Source organism: Myripristis murdjan, chromosome 13, assembly GCF_902150065.1.
Source record: "Myripristis murdjan chromosome 13, fMyrMur1.1, whole genome shotgun sequence".
Classification (NCBI taxonomy): Eukaryota; Metazoa; Chordata; class Actinopteri; order Holocentriformes; family Holocentridae; genus Myripristis; species Myripristis murdjan.
Window position 1 is genome coordinate 9,263,406 of NC_043992.1, and position 22,239 is coordinate 9,285,644.

Sequence of the window (22,239 nt, forward strand, 5' to 3'; positions counted from 1 at the left end):
TTTAACGTCTCTAAATAAATGATTAACATCATTTTTTTTTTTTTTGCTTCATATTTAATGACTTTTCCTAATTTAATGGGTACTACCGGGTAAACATGAAATTCACATGATGATATGTTTTCAATTCCTGTACACACTTTGTAAGCATCGGTTATAAATAACAAAAATCTGTACTTAGAAATAATGGGGTTAGTGGGTGGGTGGGGTAGGGGTTATGTTTTATTTAAAGGGCTATTTAGGTAGTCAGCAAAGAAACAAAGTACGTGACACATAAACTTTGGTAACAATTTTAGTTTTAATAATTTTGTGGAGGTTTAAACTGCTGAGGTCAAATTGACCCAAGCATAAAAGATGTTACTAAAATTTGAACATAACAGGAGGGTTAAGTAAACATCAGATATGGTTCAGTCAGTGTGGTAAACCTCTGATGTGATGGATATTAAACAGTTTGACTGATTGCATATTTATTGTAGAGTTGATTAACACAAAACCCCACAGCCTGAATTGATTCTTGATCAGGACTCCCTCACGAGGACCTCAAGAGATCTCAATGGAACCCTCCTTGACAAATAAAGACTAAATCAAATCGAATCAAATCAAATTATGTGGCATTTTGATAAGAATACACACACATCTTTGAATATTTATTTATATTTCAATATGTAAAATTTTGCTTTAGAAGCTATTCTACGCCTACCTGAAAATATTGCATAACAAGGTGAAATATCCAAACACAAAAACATTGCATAAAATACAGGCTTGGTATCAGCCATTAAAATCCCATAACAGCAAAACCTACAGATCACCACTTCTTAGTCTGCTTCTCATCATTTCTTCCCCTCTCTAATATAAGTGCAATTACAAAAGTAGCGCTGTGACGGTGAAGTGAGAATGAGGATTTAATGAAATGTACACACAGTGGTACAAATGACGTCCATCTGAGGGTGGTAATAATAAGGACGCAATGTTCAGAAGCTTTCAGTGTAATGAACTAACCGGCCGTGTTCTCATTCCCATGGACCATAAAAATTCAGGCGGCAGTGCTCCAGCGAGCCAATGAGCTCATAGTCTGTGCTTTTTTACCAGTTCAGTCAGGCATGGTGTTCCCCAGGCCCCCCAGCCTGCTACCCTGAATAATGCAATTCCAATACCAACTCCAATTCTCTGCTCAAACAGCTGTCTGGTTGTTTTTCCATCACCTTTTCTTTTCGGGCTCTGTGGCGTATTGCGAGATGGGAGAGACAGCCTTGCTGACTAAGGCTCCTAACCTGCATCTGTTTAAATATACAGTAGTAATGCTTTTGTCTCTGGGTAAACCACCTAACAGTGGATGGCTGCTAAAGAACCTGGGCCATGTTTAGGATTCAGGCAGGATAAAGCTTCCTGTGGACTCTGATGCAAGAAGTGACATTTTTGTTCATCTAATTTGTCACTTTTTCCATACAAAGCCAATTCTCTGTCGACTGATGGAGCGAGTCCATGTCCATCCATCATAACACCATGTGCTCTGTAATAGTCTTCATATCTGAAGCCAACTCATCTTGTTAAAGGGATACTTCACACATTTTGAAACAAAATTAGATCATTTCACCTCCCTCCTCCCAGCTGTTCTGTAGGACAGCAGTGGTGCTATCTTCCTCTCATTGTTACTGAGTGCTGGATATTGGCTGGATGCTCCAAATGCTAACTGCTAGCCTCCTGCCATTAATTATTTCAGAGAATGAAGAATATATAAGACCTGGAATGAAACAAATTTTGCAAGCTCATGCACAGTTTAACATTTTATTTTTTACCCATTATAGCTAGATATTGGTTTGTTCCACCTCATCACGAGACATTTCAGACATAAACAAAGAAAAAAGAATGTACTCCACTTTCAAAATCACCAGTAGTTTATATCAAATGAAATTATTTTCTCAATTTCTTAAAAATTGTTTGCATTCATAAATACATCCAATAATTATGTGGTCACACACACACACACTCTTTAGTGATTGACTCATATAAACTTGAGTCAGTGAAAAGAATTGAGCCTCCCATCTGTAATGTCGGGCAAGCCAAGCTACGGCATGCAGTCAGGGACAATTTCCAGCTCATGACCGGTTTGTGACCAACTCGTGTCCAGCCTGCAAAAACTCCACGTGCATTTACAACGTGCCTGCGTGTGCCGGCCAGCAGCCATCGATAAAATACCTACCTATCTTCTGCAGGTCCTGTGGGTGGACCTGCCCTGTGCATCATGCTGAGTAGAGGGCTCCATGCAAACATTTTACTATATACTATATTGTCCAAAAAATAAGGAACTACCCGATGGGAGCAACGGCACTGAAGAGGTTAAAATAAAAATCCTCCCATGGATCCTCTCACATTGTCAGGTATCAGTCGGACACATCTGTGCTGCTCAGTACATTGCAGCAGCTATTTTGATATGAAGAGTTGTTATTTACTTTTGTGGTACTTTCTCTCAGTATACCTTGTCTGCTTCAACTTCAATCCGTGATTTTCTACACTCTATTTTCTACACTCCCCAACTGTTTCCCTTAACCTAACGTATCTTGGACTGCATTACTTTCTGGTCTATTGAGGCTATTGTTGATGGTGAAATTGTTTTCTCTGCTTCTTCCACAGTGGATTTCTCCTTGAGCGTGATTGTTGAACATTGATTTAAAATGGCAGCTATAGACAGAGGCTCTCTCTTTGATTCTGAATCGCTGACACCGAACCTGACACATACTGCTGATGATCGCTGATGAAAAGTTGTCGGGTAACTGACTCTGCTGTTGCTGTTGGAAATAACCCATCTTCATGTGATGTCATTGTGACTATGTTATCCACAGGGATAAGTAAGACATGTTTAGAGTGGATTTTTTAAGGGATAGTGCTGATCAATTCTACAAAAATATATGATATAATACATGATGATGATGATGTATGGTATCTGATTGTTACTTAAAGGCCAATACTATCCCCATTTACCAACATACACTCTACTGGGAGGTGCTTTATAATGTCAGGCTATGCAGTGCTGAATGTCTTTAAAATAAGCTGTAATCCCACAGTGACTGCAGAATGTGCTCTTCATACCTGCAGTGGGAGTTGCAGTCCAGTGTGCGACAGCAGGCGGTTGGCCCAGGGTCCAGCGGTGATCACCACACTCTTGGCTCGGTAAACGCCGCCAGAGGTCGACACCGTCACGACGGGGCCAGGCTTGATGTCCGTCACCTTTTGTCCATCTTTTATAACCCCGCCCAATTTCTGAAACTGCCCCTGCGTGACAGAGGAGGAAACATCCGTGTTAAACAAAATCCTTCTCTGTATTTATACCGCTGTTCATTTTCCCGTTTATATGAGACTTCAGATCTTGGAAGTCAAAGTAAATTCTACTAAATTTGAACTTCAAAAAATCCTCTATAGAGGGTTCATTATACTCCCAGCACACTCATGTTCAACCACTCTTTAATGCCTTATAGGCCTCAGAGGGCTTTTCGTCATCTGACCCTGATTTTCTAGACATCTGGATCATAAAATCCTGCAAGAGAAATTAATGCAGTTCTCCCAAACGCTGTGAGATAATTTTTAATGCATGGATGTTTTTGTCAACATGAAAAAAGAAAGTTTTTTCTTGTTTTTTATAATCTGAAGTGATCAGTGTAATTTAAAAAAAGCTAAAGGCTAAGTGTTTAGCCACCCATGATAAGCTGTTGCATAGTTACTATGTCACACACAGGGCATGTTGAGCAGTATCTACACAGATTACATTGCCTCTGACAGATCCCAACTGCATTTCTAATCAACATCTTGTATATCATGTCAGCCAGTTTTGTTAGCTTCAGCTACCAAAACCACTTGGTTAAGGTTAAGGAAAAGTTGTCAAATATTGCAGTTTGATCACGGCCCTTTTGCATCTGATACCAAAGGCAGCCTTCAATGTCGGGATGAAACAGATCAAGCTTATTCATTTTTAACACGTAATTGTCAAATGATTAGGGTTAGACAGTAAAACCACTTGGTTATGGTTAGGGTTAGACAGTAAAACCACTTGGTTAAGGTTAGGGAAAGGTTAGGTTTGGGCAAAAAACACTTGGTTGCCTCATAGTGTGGACTTAAGTGATACATTACAAACAAACATACTCGTAAATCGTAAATATGTTCTCCCTGAAACATAACTGAGAATGCAGTTTAGTTGTATGAGAATGTAATTTTTAAGAGACAGGGTCAGAAAAAGGGATCAGAGAGGCAAAAGATCCAAAGCTGGTGAGTCTGTATTTCTTCGGATGAGAGCTGCATCACTCTGTTTTATCCGACTTTGTCCAGCTATAGAAAATAAAATTCATTTGGAGCTACCATGCTGATGTACGAGACAATGGGATTTAAATGCACCACAAACTCTGAGTTGCCTCCTTTGAGCCTGTCCAGGGTGGGGGCTGTTCAGCCAAGGGGCAGAACGGTGGAAACGGTCAAAGTGAGAAATGGGAGCAGGTCGACATATCGAACCAGAGGGATTCTAGCAAACCCTCACATGCTGAACAGATGATGCAACACTTTGCACCAAAGATGAAAACCTGAATCTGAATACAGTGCCAGAGGGGAACTTGCGATGACATCTATAATCCATGGTTGCTAACATCATATTGTAAAAAAGAAGAAGAAGAAGAAGAAGAAGAAGAAAGTGTTTGCTTAGGGTGATGCAGGACTTTGGCATTACTTTTATAATTTCCATTACTTATGCTTTCTCTCTGAGGTAGTGTACCATTTAGCATCCTATAGGAGTGCTGAGAGGCAAAGACACAATGCATTGTGGTTAAAACTTTCAATATGATGATCAATTACAAACAATATACCATATTAAAATAATGTCATGACTAATAATTGTGGAGTATTTGTCAATATTATGCTTAATATGCAGCGCCTGTAATTTAACAACATAGCTGGGTAATCACAGAAATAAGAATTTGAACTAATAATGAAGAAAATGAGATGAGTTTGATTGCTGAGGAGCTACATGCTCTCCTGCATACGCACACACACTGAGAGAGAGAGAGACGGAGAGAGAGCAAGGAAGATTAGGGAAAAAGCCCACCCTAAAAAAGCAGAATGAGGCAGATCAATAGTTGCATATAGTACAACAGAAGAGCCATGCCATGAAAATGCACACTGCAATCATCAACCCATCTATTAGCCATCTATTGCTACAAGTTGTAATTTATACTTGACTGCAGCTTCACAAAGAAGAGGTGAACAATCTGTCCAGTCAATTGAAAATGGCACCACAGTGAAATAACAATACAATGTTTTGTGCTTGACCTGGCAGCCACAGAAGAGGCTGTTCTCCTCCACTGCTTTGTTCAATAGTGACAAGAGTCCAGATAATATGAATTCACTGCTGAAACATATTCCTGATGTGAGCTATTATTAGGCGAAAACAAAAGGTCTGACATATGTCCAATTATCCACAGCTTGGTTTTAAAGTATATTTGAACCTTATTCTCTCAGTAGGTGTTGTAAGTGATGAAATCCGAAAACGCTTTCATGACCCTCGGCTTTACTTGCTTCCATTTGCCAAACCTTGCAAGTATTTTTGGTACCGTGTTGTGGTTTGCGGTTCAGTGTTAGATATATGCATATTTCTTAGCACAAAAGTTGGGCCAGAAACCGTGGAATAATATAATATGAACATCAAATACGATTTTTTTTTTTTAATTACTGCACACTCGCTGGGTGGGGTCTGGTTCACGTAATTTCACTCTAATTTAATTCAGTAAATGCATCATTCATTCATTCACTCAATCATTTCAACATTTTCTTCTTTCTAATTTAACCTCGTCATTTTAGGCGTTTTTCACAACAGCCATTGTGAAAGTATGACAGAGCCAAGGTCCTGGTGTTGTTCATTTTGGCTCCAATCCGCTTCAGTGGAATGGATCCTTAATTAATATCATTAGTATCACTTGTGTTTAACTGCTAATTCAAGACAAAATGACTGCTATGAAAAGGCCTGTGAGTGTTCAAGTATGACACCTAAACAATTGGACCCTGCACAAATTCACTTGATTTTTTTCAAAACCATGTGAAGCAAGTCAGCAAAAATGATTGTTAAAATAAATAAATTAATTAATTACAAGAAAATCACCAGCACATTGGCCACCATCCACACAGCTCTGTGATTATAACAGTAGCAGTGGCACTGCGGGAAGCCTAGTGGACAAGGTAAATTTGTGTAGTATTAGTGCCTTTTTCATTATGGTGGATATCTCTTTTTGGAATCTAACTATTCAATTATAATTGTGCATAAAGCAGCTCAACCATCTGTATGGTCATGATTCACCGCTCCAGCTCACTGCACTTTGCAAGAATGGACACAAGTTTATTAATAGACAGCTAAACCACCAATTAAAGATAGTTGGGCAGGCGTGGGTTCAGGTTTGGGTGGTGCTTCTGGACTGAAATTATGATCTCCAATATGTTTTTATGCTAAATGCAGGGTAACCCATCCATCCAGTTGTAGGGGAACTAAAGGATGCATTATTCCCTTTAAGTAGAAGAATTAAGTTACAAAAAATTTATAAGCGAACAACTCATTAATAAATGAAAAGCATGCAAGAAAATACAATTTCTGTACAGGTTTTGCAGACTTGTAATGAATACATCCTAAGTCTCAAGTCAAGACAGGCAAGTCCAAGTTAAGTCCCAGGTCCTAAACTTTGAGGTTTGAGTCCTTAACAAGTCATAACGTACTCTTTACCAAACCTAATTTAATAATTTGGTTATAAAACGGTCTTGAAAAGCCTTTAGATTAGCCCCTACGCCATTCATGGGTTTTTAATCTTTGACTTTGCAGAAGGTAGGCTACAAAGTCTTTGTAAGTCAAAGGGCTTAAGCTCAAGTGAAGTCACAAGTCATTGGTGTTAAAGTCAAAGTTGAGACAAAGTCTTGATTTTGTCAAGTTGACTCTAAAATCATCAAATCTGTGACTTGAGTCCAAATCAAGTCCAAGTTATGTGACTCAACTCCACACCTGTACTGTTTATTGTCACCATCAAATGAAGTGAAATGCCAAAAAAACAGAAAATGATCTCCACCTGTACAGTTCGGAGTGCACGGTCTGCATATAGCACGCCAGCCGTCGTGTCCACAAAGGCTGCATCTCCATCAGACAAGATGACGTTGGGGATGTGGCTGCTGAACTCATCCCGTTTCAGGATCACTGTGGGAACCTGGTTCCTCTGCAGAGTGTTCTTCATCATCTGGTAATCCTGACTGTTCTCCGGTCCCATCACCAGAAGTCCTGTTTGTCTGGGAGTAGAGATCATGGATCAGTAGCAATGGCATGAACATCCCCACTCCTGAATACAGTTCTCGAGTCTAATCTGCGATGATATCTTGGACTTTTCTCAGTCTGGCACCTATTTGTCTTGGTCTGGACCACCATTTTATTGATTAAACATTTTCCTATCCAGAGTTTCCAAACATTTGGTTCTCCACCTGGTTGTGCATTGCTCATTTTATCCCCAACACAGGTAGCAGTATATAACAGTCCTCAGATACCAAGAGCTCCAACAGATGGACTCAAATCTCTGTTGGACCTTAAAGTGATAGTTCAGGCTCTTGGTGCAATGCCCATCTTCACGTTGTGGAGAAGAAGCACTCGTTCTCACGTCAGAGAAGGCGTTGATGGGCCAAACTTGAAGGATCTAGTACACTTGTATAGAGTAGCAACTAGAATAGCAAAATAAGAGCACAAACTATCAATTTAAGAGCCTCCTTTTTACATTTGGAAAGACATGAACAATGTTTATTGCCTACTGGTTTCAACCAACCCTTACCTGGTCTTGGGGTTGACCTGAACTTGAGTAAGGAGGTGTCAACCACAGCCCTGATCTCTGCCGTCTGTGTCAGCTGGGCACAGATGGCAGAGATCAGTGGGCTCAGTGACATTAAATAAGTTTTGTGTATCAGTTTTAACAATAAATTTGTAGCCTCCCTCTAATGCCAGTGGTTTTATTAGTGATGGATTTGTTTCTCCTTTTTCACAGGAAGGGCAAACTAAAATATGTATTCTCTCATTAATTTTTTTTTGGGTGGAAATCACTACAAAATAAGTCAAACAAATGCAGGTTTTTTTTCTACACAGAGAGAGGCCAATTAATTCAAATGTTTCAGCTCTGTTTTTTGGTTTCCATTTAAAATATTTTCTCAGAATTCTAAAATAATTATCTCATTAATTCAGGAAAAAATGGGAGATTTTTTTCCTCAAGTTAATGCATTATGTTTCTGTATGCACAGTCCTGAGCAGGTGTAATATGCAGGCTACTTATATGAAATTATTGAGCTACTAAAATATTGATGACTACTGAAATGCAGAAATTTTACTCTTGAAACAGGCTACACATAAATTTGTGCTGTTCGCAATTTGTGAATGAGACCCGTTGACTTAAAGAAACTTTTAAATCATGATGAATGTTGAGATAAAGCACAAGAGTCATACTAAATAAGAAAATTCACATTTTTAACTGGGTGTACCGTCCTTTTAAAATATATTTCCCACAACACCCATTAGTTCCTGTCTCTCCTCCTCCTCCATTGTGTGTTTTTCCTTCACTGAATAGCTCAGAGATGATTTTTTCATTGGCCTTTCACTCCTTCCACCATTTGTCATTGGCAGAAACACTTTAAGCTTCAGCTCCATTTGCGAAACATCATTCTTTGTGTTTTGTGACATCAGGCAGTCCAGCACATTTCCCCTCAAATCAAACCCTGCAGTACACAATCTAAATTGCAGCGTACAGGCTGTCGGTCTGCTCAGCGATTTGTTTATGGCAATTTTACTGATGTTTCAGAATTAATGTAGTAATGACTCACTGCTGATAAAACAATGCAAATAGCACCGTTTAATTTGATTTGATCCTTGTTAACAACCAGCCAACCTCGATGAGAATGGAATGAAACTGAGCGTTGCATTGAATTAAGTTGCTGGTTAGTTTGTCTTCGTTACAGTTGGGCGATGTCAGCTCACGGTCATCAACATCAAGGTTGTGCATGACATAGCACCTCTTCCCAGGCACCCTTGAATAAATCATTAAACTTGACAAAGGTGGTGGTGTCACTGAAGAAAAAACAGCCCTCTACCCAGAGACAGCAGCCTAAACGCTGTGAGAGAATTATTATGGTTGAAGGGCGAGAGTATAGACGACTTACACTCCACTGCCACCTTCCTAATATCGCACTCCCCATGTCTCAAATGGACTTGTTATCCCTTTTTAACCTGGTTCCTCCCCTTCGTCTGGATCTCCCCTTTCATTTTTAATTGGGTATAACAGTCTATAAGGAGTCACAGCCCCCACCTGGGTTGTCTTGGTCGGACAATTTTTCCAAACATGTTATTTATAGTGGTTTTACACATATGACATGGCAAACAAGGCATTTAAACCAGGCACAAAAAGAGCAATACTAGAAAAAAGGGGATAATTAATAAATACATGAATAAGCACATAAGTAATAATTAGTAATTACTGTTTACAGTAAGGCTTGTCCCTACAACCTTCCTGCTTCCCAGGGAAAGAAAGAAAAGAGAAACAAAGACACATACATTAGGGCAACACTCTCTAATATTTTTCTATTTTCACTACTCATCTAAAAACAGGTATGAGGCTGTGATGTGCAAAGAAGGAAGACTTCTGTTTATCCTTGATATGCTGTAACACTGGATTCCACATTTTGAAAACTTCTGAGGATTGGCAGAGCGTTTGTATCTCAGTGTTTCTTCATGCAGAATGCCCATTAATTCCTTTAACCAGGTCTCAAACTGGGGGGCCGAGTCAGACGTCCACAGCTTCAAAATGCATCTCTTGGCAACCGTCAGTCCATGCACCAAAGCTGTGCGGGCACAATGATCTAAATTTTCCACAGTTGTGGAATAAAGCAGTTTCCGGTGTCTGGGGTCAAATTAATCTTAAAAACATTGGAGTACATTGGTGTTTTGGATGTCCAGAGATGGCGGGTGAGAGTAGCCTCAGCACCCATGCACTTATTGCATACAGGCAAGAGATTCTGTGCAGTTGAGTGTTAGAGTAACACAGTCCATGCCTTATTTTGAATAAGTCTATGCATTACTTTGAATTTTGGCCAGACTATTTGATGCACTAATATCGGTAATAATGAAGGCAGAGTCAATGCAGCCTGACTTGAGCGTCCTGATCTCCAGATCTGTTCAGCTGCCTGCAGTTGTTTTGAAGTCACTGGTCTGACACGTGGACATCGTTGACAATAGACCTTTTTCCACAGCAGCCATTTTGTCATGAGCAGCTGGTAAACGCAGGCATTACTAATGACATTAATTAAGGTTCTGTTCCATTTAGGTCTAACATGGCCAGAGTCCTGGTATTGTTCATGCTGGCTCACTGGAGAGACTCTGCTACACTTAAATGGACAGGAGCCTGAATTAATATCAACATTATTTTAATCATTAGTTTAATTGCTATTTCATGTGAGAATGGCTGTGAAAAAGGTCTAAATACTCCCCACACATAAAGACATTCAAAGATTTGTGAATGATAGTGTGCAGGAGCATGCAATATTTATTATCAGCATGACCTGCAAAAAAAAGTACAGTGTATAGATCTGATGCAGCTCAAATGTAAGTTGCTGAGTGCTATGTTTCAGTAAAGTATTGAAATACCTGACGGGTGACAATTTAGCTTTGGTCAGCAAAATATAACGTATAATCACAGTGAACAGCAGAACATGCATGCATGCAGCTTTAACTGTAAACAAGAGATGGATTGAATACTTTTGTCTCCACCAGGAATGACTTGGTTTGAATTTGATGCAACTGTGATGTAACCTGTTTGTGGACCGACCGCCGAGAGCAGGTGGTCGGCAAACTGGAAAACACGAGGAACAAACTTCACACAGATGAGAAGGTATTGATTGTCCTACATTTTTGCAGATGCTGTTGTTGTTGATGCAATGATGCAGAGGGTGCATATGGAAAACAGCAATTTCACCGCCAATGTTGAGGGAATTGTTCTCTTGTGGCCTTAACGATATAGGTCAATTTAATAACCTGGATGATTTTTCCTTTATTTTTCTGTTTGATGGTTTTACCCTTCTGTGTTGTCTGACTTAGCTATAAAGTTAATCACCCTATACAGGAAAAGCAAAGTTCAACCTTGTGTCGCTATGTAATGATTTAAATCTTGAGAAATATTTGTTATGACTGGAGGACAGTAAGATGAGTGAGGCAGTGATTTGTTGAAGGTTTTCTGTAGCTTACTGAGCGCCAAAGGGTACATCCACATGTTGGGACATGAAAGACATTTATTTGGATGCAGATATGAGTTTTAAGTAGGGGTGTGCGATATTTATCGTCTACAATAATATTTTAATTGTTATTTTAACGATGTGTGAAAAGACAAATTTGAGTATGGCACTTGTTTTGCAAAAAAAACAATCAAAACATGCCTTCAGAGTCCACACACATTCACTGCATGTGATCAAGCCAAGCAGGACAGACGACTGCACATTGAGGACACATGCAGCGTTCACGCATCACAACAAGCTAAGCTGGTGTAGGTTCCTGCAAGGCTGATGTTAAAAATGAGTGAACAAACACGAACACAACCAGCCTGGGAATCAACCTCATCAGACTTCATTGCTAGTTGTGCGTCATCCGCACTCTCACGGAGGTGGTTTGGCTTGGAAAATGATGGATGTTGCTCAAAAGACGTCAACCTGCAGACTATGTTGGAAAGCGGTTGCTGTTAAAGACAGCTCCACAACTAAGTTGTTTCACCGTCTGTGAATTAACAAGTGCACAGAATATGAAGAATACGAAAAGCTTGAGGAATCAGCGGTCGACCAGGACAGAACAGCTGAGGTACCGGCAAAACAAAAACACACTCAGAAAAGTTTGGCAGAGTCTTTCTGCAGAAGAGCGCCTCACGACAAGAAGGGCAACAGATGGCAAGAAATACCAAACGCTGTCACCAGTTCCACTGCAGAGAATCTGGAGCCAGTTCAAGAGAGACTGTTTCTCACAACTTTGACTACTCAAACTCTGGAGAGTAAACCGCAGAGGGTTTATATATCATCAACAACATCTAATATACAATTAACAAGAGTGAGCTAGTACAATACAAGCCTTTTATAAATTTGATGGATGCAAAATATCATCAATTATTGTCAGTGTCACACAACCCTTAGTTTTAAGACTTTGTCCACTCTAAGCCAAGTAAATCCTAAGGGTGTATCTGTGTCTTTCACTGTCCATCTGCACTCAGCTGTTTTTGAAACGTTTTCTTTCCACACTGACGCTCAACAAGACACACAAACAATGACATCTTCTTTGTTGTGCTTGCATATTTCAATACAATAACAATATGCAGCAATATTTACCTGACCTAAAATCCCTAACTCTTTGAATCCTATTAGCTTTTTGGGCTAATTTTCTGTAAATATTTATGATAATTTGCTTGCAATTTAAACTTAAACCCCGATTAAGACTACGAGTCAACACACATTGGTCTGATTGGTTGCCTACTATATGCACAAAGAAAAAATTCACGGTATTATTTCACCTTTAGACGGATTGTCTTTGTTTATTTCCATGCTTGTCTGCACTACTTTTCTTGCGAATTTCCTCATCTACCTTTTTCCCTCATGTTCTTAGGAGAAATCTGGTGAATTTGCCCTGGTTTCAAAAGGTAAAACTGTTGCTAAATTCATTTAGACTACAGCTGATGATAGTTAAATAATCTTTGGCTTGTCAGGCCTCTAGTCAGTGAGGCAGTAAATGATCTCTTAGTATGCAACGGGACCCATCAAAGGCATTTGGACCGGACAGACTGTGTGTGGCACTACAGCTCCCACGGTCAGATGTTGAGTCCCACAGTGTGAGGTTATGAAACAAAGCCTCTAATTCAGTAATCTGCCTGATGGATGGCTGACTTGCCCTTTGCCAGCAGTGTTTTCTAAAGGCTGCTCCAACATCTGTCAGCAGCCATGAGGCATAGACAACACTAGCTAAAGGCTTCAGCCATTCATCAGAGAATTTTATGAGTATGTCTCCCTGTGGATGTGTGTGTGTGTGTGTGTGTGTGTGTGTGTGTGTGTGTGTGTGCGTGTGTGTGACAAAGAGCAAAGAAGAGGCATGTGAGTGTATATGGGATCATAAATATGATACATCATCTGGTACAACCCTTGTACGTGAGTGTACACATGGGTATGTATGTGGACAAAATAAAGGGGGGTGGTAGATAGATTTTAGCTTTTGCTCCAACCCATTCTGGCGGCTTCCATCTATCCCCGAGCCAAAGAAACACCAGAAGTGGGAGGCATTGCTCAAAAAGATTCACACAATCCTTGCCTCAACATTTCTCATGGTGCTGCAGTCATTTTTTGCTGGCCCAAGGGCACAGGTGGCCTTCAAATGTGGACCCATCAGTCATGAGCGGTGGATGGGTACACTGGGGAGGAGGGAGACACACAGTGTGCTCGGGAACATAATGTGGGTGGGGCTTGGTATCATGATCTATTAGCCTCAGACATGCATAATGAATCAATTTGTTATTCAGCTAGCTGCTACTGACAACAAACAGGGCTGTTCAGAGGTAATACTTCCAGGGAGCTTAAAGTGCCGCTTGAAGGTTGCGTGCACTTTGATGCCACTGTCATATTTATACACACACAAATACCTTCCCGCTCTCTGAATTAAAATCAGGGGTTTACCAAGATGAAAAAAGCCCTGTTCCACATTCAAAGGCATGGTAGCTGTCGAGGGGTGATTCACTGACGCCGGAGGTAATGAGAAAGTCATGCATTTATGGCTCCCATAGATTGAGTTGCTGCTCCTGTGCGTTCGTAGCACCTTGAATGTGACAAATCTCACTGTTCTGGCAAAGCTTTTGTTATGTTCCATTTAATGGCTTTTCTCTCTCTCTCTCTCTCTCTCTCTCTCTCTCTCTCTCTCTCTCTCTCTCTCTCTTTCCGCTGACTGCTTACCTGTACAGTTTGACACCGGCCTCTCTCTCCAGCTGAGCCCACAGCTGATAGCACTCCTCCATCATGTGGGTGTAGAAGTCCTCTTCATAGGCCTTGCGAATGATGCGGGTTTGACCATGGGAGCTCCCTCGGGTGTGAGGCAGGAGGAACTGAAGCAACACGAGGACATTGCACAAGTTTGCATTGGCTGAACAGGTTGAAACTTGAAATTTTGATTTTATTTGCAAATGGAATAACACGGGATAAAGAACAATAAATGGGAGGATAGCACAAAAAACTAAAATACTCTAAAAATACTCTAAAATCGTCTCATTGTTACTGAGTTATTCCAAATGCTAACTGTTAGGGCCCTATCGTGCGCCAGACTCCCTAAACCCGTTATTTGCGGATTTAGGGTTGCGCAAGAGGCGTTCCCCCGTAAAAGTTGCTATCTTGTGCACCTCCCGCTATCCGCAAAACACCTGCGCTACCCGCTATATTATGCATAGGCGTGTTTTGCAGGTGGTCAGGACCACCCGCTATCCGCTTTCCCTAAAGTGTGTGCGCAAGATAGCAACTTTAGGGATAGCGCATGAAACATGCCCACGGACACACCTCCAGGCGCAAATGACGGAGTCGGCATAATGGATAGCGGGTAGCGTGGGCACAAGATACCGTTTGGGGATAGCGGAAGTTCCTAAATCCGCAATTTGCGGGTAGCGGGTAGTGGCAGCGGGTAGCGGGTGGCACAAGATAGGGCCCTTAGTCTCCTGCCATTGAGGAGGACTTCCCACCAGCTATTATACTCTCATTAATCCTCATTAATCACATTGTTAAATAAACGAAATTTTAGTTTGATGATGTGTATCAGAACTTTTACAGCCCAAAATGACGTATAAAATGTTGACTTTTTTCAACAACAACAACAAAAATCAACTGCAGAACTATTTTCTTGTGCGGTCGCAACTCTCCATGCTGGTCCTCAGTTCCTACAGTGGCTGGCAGGAGCCTGAAAGCTACATGAAACGTGTGTGATAGAGCGGAGCGGAGGAAAAGAAGAAGCTAGCCATAACTTAAGACAAAAGAAGTCATCTTTGGTCTTCCAGAGAACTCATATCCTACACCTGTCACTATCAATAACACAAATATTGAACAAGTTTTTTCCTACAAATATTTAGGCATCTATGTAGACGCTGCTCTGTCATGGAGCGCACACATTGATTATATCTGTAGCAAAATACAGCAACGTATTTACTTTCTTATGAGACTAAGGTCTTTTGGCACTAGTAAGCCTATTCTGTTGTTGTTCTTTCAATCCATTGTTCTCAGTGTTATGCAGTATGGAGTCAGTGCATGGTATAGTTGTCTCTCAGTGCAACTTAAAGCTTGAATGGGAAGACTGCTAAGCATCTGCTCAAAGATCGTAGGCCAAACACTGGAGCCAATTTTTAGAGCTGCATATAGTAGACGAATGCTATCCCTAGCAGACAACATTTTGTCTGACCCAACACATGTACTTTTTGAAGAATACCAGTTTCTGCCATCCAACAGGAGATATAGAGTCCCTATATCCAGATTAAATAGACTGAGGAACTCCTTTATTCCTCAGTTGGTTAAAATGTTGAATCAGTTGGGCCAGTCAGGGCACTGAATTATTGTTACTATTATTGTTGTGTAAGGATATGGAGGCACTGCAGCCACTTTGAGGCATTTGCGCCTATAGCACATTATTATGTCTGATGGATGTCTTATGTTATATGTATGTGTGTATATTATTTGGTATTTGTTGTTTTGCCACGAAGAACAAGTGTCTTGGACGCAAGAAAAATTTCAGAGGAGATTCTGACAATAAAAGTACTCAACTCAACTTTACTAGCCAAACACAGCACTTTTAATGAAGAAAACAAATTATTACAAAGTGATCTACTTCCGTCTCTGTTGTGGCTGCTGCTCCTCTGGTGCGGAGTGATACAGAAGGCACAGAACTTACCAGATCTTTCTGGATGTTTACAACAGATAAAATACAGCTATAAACAGTAATTTGAGCAAAACTATCATCTGTGTACACTCGGTATTATTTATGTGCATTTTAGTTTCCGAATGTGACACTTAAAACGTAAAATGATGTTAAACCCTCTTTGAGGTGGATTTAAGTGGTTATTTTTAAGAATGTTAGCTGGGCGGAAGTCAATCTTAATGGCAGGAGGCTAACAGTTAGCATTTGGAGCATCCAGCCAGTATCCAGTAACAAAGAGAAACAGCTGCACAGCATCGGGTGGGGAGGAAAATAGCCTAATATCAAATTTTTCAAACTGCATGTACTATCACTTTAACAACATTTTAAATCACATCCAGTATAAAATATATTGCAATATAAAACCATCTGCTTGTACATTGGTCAGTTGTGGTTCCATTAATAGTGAACATGCTCTTGCACGGACAAAGGAGTAGAAACCTTCTTCTGTTATTCTGTGTGTGATAGATGAGAAGTCATTCATTTTGCATAGTACGGGCGCGCCTCCTCAGACCTTTTCTTTTTGGTTATCAAAAACTTGAGGTAGACCTCTAAGGCCTTGAGGGAAGGCAATATATTATTGAGAGAAGAATGTAAATGGATTTATTATCTGAACACATTTTGTCCTTTGGGCAAGAATGCAGAACTTGTTTTTCCACTGTTGTGTGAGTTATTGCATTGTGCCTGTCACAGCCCGTCATGAATGGCTTTTGTGGACGTTGTTGCTATAAAATATGTGTAATATGAGTTTCTGTTTACTTTAACAGCTGCACCGGCGTCTCATGCATTGAACCAAACACTGCTGATGTACAGATGCTCTGACTTTTTATGACTGCGGCTTCCAGAGGCTTGACAAGTTCCTCTAGTCTAAATGCAGACACAACCCTCAGTGCCCTGTCTAACTGGTACCAAAAACAGGTGGTGTTTTATAGATCGTGATTGACATCGGTGATGTCTTACTGAGAAATATGTGTCGAGCTGCAGCGATTAATTGAATAATAGATCAGCTGCTGACTATTAAATCAACTATTTTGATGATAGATTCATCGTTTTGAGGGCCTACAAGAGAAAAAAATTACAATTTCTCTCACTCCAACTTCTCAAATGTGAATATTCAACCCAATGTAATGTCAAAGACTTGAAATAGACTTGAAAGTGTGTCAGTGTCACGTTTTGCATCACCTACAGGAGTTAAAATGACATGCAGCGTTTATCAGGCCCAGCGTAACAATTGTTGGTGTTTAAAAATGTGTACCACTTTGGATAAAAGAGTCTGCCAAATGTAAAATGTAAAAATGTAAACGCGTTATTTGCGCATGTGTGAATATTAGCCTGTTAGCAAATCATTAGCTCATTAGCCTCTTGGCTTGTTAGCTCTCTAAGCTAAAAGGTGATGGTAGCGTTACGGTTAGGAAACTTTACCTCTACCTGACTTCCCAACTATTGTCCACTGTTTTCGTTTGAATTTCTCTCAAGATCATTCTTTGGTTTAATTTTTTCTGTCGCCAACCAACAAGAAATCTCCACTGTAAAGAAAAGCCCTTTTTTTTTGTATAAAATTGTAAATGCCCATTCGATCTTCTGGTACCTGGGGCCATGAATTTCAGCAAGTCTCTTTGTTTGTGAAAATGGTTTAATTCTTTACTTACAAGTTGACTACCAAAATAAATCTTTTAAAAGAAAAGTATTGCCATCATCCTCTGGTTCCACGATACTAGCAACGTTAGCTAACATTAGCAAACATGAGCAAAGACGCTAGAGATGAATTTAGCAAGCAATGTTGGCTAACATGCTAAAAGTAAACTCTGGTTTTGCTTTGCTGTGGATCTGAGACCAGGACTCTCAGAGGAAAGTCCATGTGTTTGACCCCTCCACCAAAACACTTTCCTCTTTAACCCTCCTGTTCAGGTTCTTTAATAATTTCCCAGTTTGGGATCAATAAAGTAAATCTATCCATCTATCCTATGTTATGATCAAATTTACTAACATCTTTTATGTTTGGGGTCAGTTTGACTCCAGGGGCTCTAGTTTTGCGGACTGGGTGAGGTGGGGGCGCAGCGCACCTGTGCTTCGCCAACTGGGTGTGGCCAGGTGGATTTTGCAAGTTTGGCACGCCGTGTGCGCTGGCGCAAGTACTCTGCCGTCCCTCCTACCGGCAGAAGGCAGGAGAGCAGGCGTGGAGTGGGTTTGACACAGCCGATTCACTTTAAACCAATCAAATGAGCCCCTGTCCTTACCTTCAAAATGTGCTGCGTGAAGGCCTAATGAAAGTTTACACAATTGACATGGAGGAAGAGAGCAGCAGCAACACACACTCAGGAGAATGAGGCCAGTCTTGGCTGCTGGAATGTTAACTTTCGACTCCATCACTTACTGATGTAACAACACACTAGAGATTCAAACAAAATCTGGTTCATGAAAGCTTTTACATTCGCTGTTCTAAACGCCCAGTGTCTGGCAAGGAACTGATGCATTTTACATTGTCGATTTGTGTGGAATATTTATATATATGGAAGAAGAACTGGGTAGTTAACACGAGCAGCGCCAGACACCATGACTGGAAAAAAGACATCACCGTACTGGACACATTGTTTGACTGACAGGTGATCAGGTTGGGTTTCCATTACGCATGCCAAATGGTTCCAATTCCCAATCTCCTTTGATCTGACATCAGATGTGATGGGACAGTCGATATGGAGATAAATTTATCTGTTGATTGAGATAGTAGCATTGAATAGTGTTTTTTGTGGGTATTTATTGCATTGTTAATGTGCCTGACATTCTGGAAACCTGCCTGTGAGGTTTTGGTGACGTGTGCGCACTGCCCGCCTGTCAGCCAAACTTCCACTACACTGGCTGCGCTCTGCCTGCGCTGAAAGTAGACCTGGTTTCAGATGGCGAGCTTTGGGCGCACCTCGGCGAAGCCTTTTGGCACGAAACTATCACTACGCCAAGCTGAATCTGTCGACACCTCCCCCTGCTGCAATGCCACTCCCATCTCAGCGCACCTCGATCTGCCAAACTACCAAACTGAGCGCACCTTGGGTTGCGCTGCTTGAAACTAGCTCTGCGGGGGGTTCGCCTCACTGCACCACCCTGCGCTGCGCTAACTAGAGCCCCAGCAGTTTAAACCTCCATAAAAATTTTTATAATTAAAATTGTTACCAAAGTTTATGTATCAAGTACTTTATGTTTCTTTCTAAATAGCCCGTTAAATAAAACATAACTCCCCCCCACCCTCACTTGTACATCCAGTATTTCTATTATAGTTAGGGGCCTTATGGCAAAATTCATCTACAAGCGCCAAATTTGGCACAGATGTAGCTGAAGGCATACTGAAATGATTCAGCCAGGGCTTATATGCAAATCACCAAAAAATGTCACTAATTGACCTAAAATTGGAAAGAAATATCTTTTTGGTGTTTTAATGGCTTTATATTATTTCTAAGTACAGATTTTTGTTATTTATAACCGATGCGTACAAAGTGTGTACAGGACATTGAAAACACATCATCATGTAAATTTCATGTTTACCCGGGAGTAACCATTACATTAAATATGAAGCAAAAAAAATTATGTTAATCATTTATTTATAGATGTTAAACATTGAATGGGGTCAAATTGACCCCAAACATAATAGGAGGGTTAAACTGACTCTGTCGCTTCCTTCATTATCATGTTACTGCTTTTTCATACAGTAGCATACTGTTTATTTTTCACACATTTTTCACACAACATCACATTGACATACTTTCCTCCAGTGGCTCTATTTCACGCTTTGCCTTGATGTTTTCTGGTTTCTTTGGTCCTCTATGAAAGTAAGCTACATTTACAAAACAAGTAAGTATTACATATAAAACAAGTTTAAGGACGTCATGTTGGACTGCGGGAAACTGTTATCAATATTTTTCACCATTTTCTGACATTTAATGGACCAAACAACCCACTGATTAATCAACAAAATAATCCTCAGGTTAATGGAACGATAGCTGCAGCTCTCAATATGTGATCTGAGTGTTTTACATGAGTTTGTTATGTAATGTTGGCAGCGCTTGATGTTTGGAGCTGTGGGGGAAAAGGTCTCTTTCTAATTCTCAGCAGTGTGTGTGTGGACTCTTTCACATCACATATTTGTTTATTCACTTCACATATTTGGACTTGCATCATCTTCAAATCAATTTTCCTGCTTTTTCTTAAAGCTTATGTGGAGCAGCTTTTTCTTAAATCCTTTGAAATCTGAGCAAATACATTTCTTAAAAAAACAACAACAATGCAATATTAACCCCCAAAAATGAAAGAGAAAGACTACAGAAAGACAATTAACCAAACCATAAGTACCAAATTACACAATTCCCAAAAATGTGTTTAAAAAACAGAAAATGACCAAAATGATCAGAAATTCTGTTAAAAAATTCGAAAAACTTAGAAAACAGAAGCCTGCCCACTGTTTCCACAGATCTCAAAGGATTAATAACTTGGTAACCCTGAGTATCTTTTACATGAGCTATACATATGTATTAATATTAATATCACTTGATTTACTTTTAAAATTCTCACAAAACAGCACGTCTGAGTAAAACTGTGCAGCGCTCTTACTGTAATACCTCTCACTTATGAGGCTTTTTCTTCTGTCATCCAAATGGACATTTTTTATGCACAATTCCATTATCACGTTTAACAAAAGACTGTCACTGTGAATGTTTATTCTGGATATTCATTAATAAAAAACATAGATGGGCTGGCCTACCAGTATAGGGTTTTATTCTCACTATGCAAACACAGGAGAATGTTAAAAGAACAAAACAGTCCTACAAGGAAAACATGTGCTGCAGTCCAGCGGTCAGGGCGGAGAGGCTGCAGTGAGAAATAGTTCAAACACTGAAGTTTACATTGCAGGAGAGCTGCAGGTCGTTGCCGCAAAGTCCTGTGCGCCAGCTGAGAGATTTCTGTGTGACATACCTGCTCCAGCAGAAGAGTCGCCTTCTTCTTTTTTGCAAGTTGATACGCCGTGAAAGAGCCCTGGACTCCGGCTCCGATCACTATGCAGTCGTACTCCATTTGCCTCGACATTCTGGGTTTTCTCAGTGTAGCAGAACATGCAGATTCATTTGACCTCTTCCAAATGCTGATACTGATACTCCCACTTTCTCAGCGGACCAAAGTGCACCTGTTACGGTTATGTAACCATGAATAGCCTACACAGTGCAGAGGTCACTCCTCCGCACCCTCGATAACAGGCCTGCATGGAATGGCTAATAGGGCCAAGAGTACGGAGCACTGGAGTGTCCATCCTGCAGGAAAAAAAAAAAAAAAACATCTGGTGGTCAGCGATAAAATGCAATAAAATACCCAAAGGAGTGAAAACTGTTCACAACACAATATAATATCACAGTAAAGGTTCATGTTAAAACAGCTTTCGAATTTATCTATTTGTCTTCAACTGATATCACAAAGATTTTTAGGTTTTTAATTTCAGTGCAGGTTGCAGCATAAATATCTATTATAGTTTTTCACAATTGGTTAGAAGCACTTTTCAGCCCAGAGTCGGCTTTTCCAAACCTCTAAATGCTCTTCACTCTCAGTGCTAAAACACTGTTTGACCAAATGGTTAAATTTCATGCATAAAGTGAAATCAATACTTGACACAAAGAAGACAATGTCATAAAACTGAAAAAGTCAATCAGAACAGCAGATACTGTCATCTGCTAAGTGTTGTTATGACCAAAAATGATTCTCATGGTGGACTAAAATATATTAGTGACAATATTTCAAGAACATTTTGAATGAATCTTGAATGAAAAAAGCTGAGAACACACTGTAGTTGTTCAAAACAAAAAATAATGGTGAAACAGGACAGTTAAAAAAAACAAAACAAAAAAAACCAAACAGAACAGTTAATCATTGCCTTTGGGGAGCAGCGGTCATTGCTTTGGTGTTTTGCACCGTTAACCCTGCAAAATAATAAAAACTACATTAAAGTACATCAAGTATGCAGATTTTTTTTTTTTTTTTTCCAGGGAAGAGCCCCACTTCTCTCTTAGGAGTTTAGAATAGCGATAGTTAAAGCTTTCTTGAACTGGTGACAGGTTGAATCAGTCAGAGCATCAACATGGACGTTTATTGATGTAAAAAGGTTGTGGATTCAAAAGCTGATGATGCTCATGAAGCTGGACTGGATCTAGCAAAGACCAGCATTGTGTTGAACTGTTGGAGAAACAAGATAGATGCTGTTTCTCCTCTGACAAACA

General features: G+C 40.2%; 1 protein-coding gene across 1 annotated transcript in view; it reads right to left on the reverse strand.

Annotated features, from left to right (window-relative positions):
* The window catches only part of pipox (pipecolic acid oxidase), a 36,411-nt gene extending 15,213 nt beyond the window's left edge, over positions 1-21,198 (reverse strand). The window contains exons 1-4 of the mRNA XM_030067184.1: positions 20,951-21,198; positions 13,999-14,147; positions 7,080-7,293; positions 3,085-3,267 (exon numbers count right to left, since the gene is read on the reverse strand). Coding sequence (XP_029923044.1) covers positions 3,085-3,267; positions 7,080-7,293; positions 13,999-14,147; positions 20,951-21,061 — 657 coding nt within the window. The 5' untranslated portion in view covers positions 21,062-21,198. The remainder of the gene's footprint in view (positions 1-3,084; positions 3,268-7,079; positions 7,294-13,998; positions 14,148-20,950) is intronic.
* Positions 21,199-22,239: the final 1,041 nt, after the last annotated feature.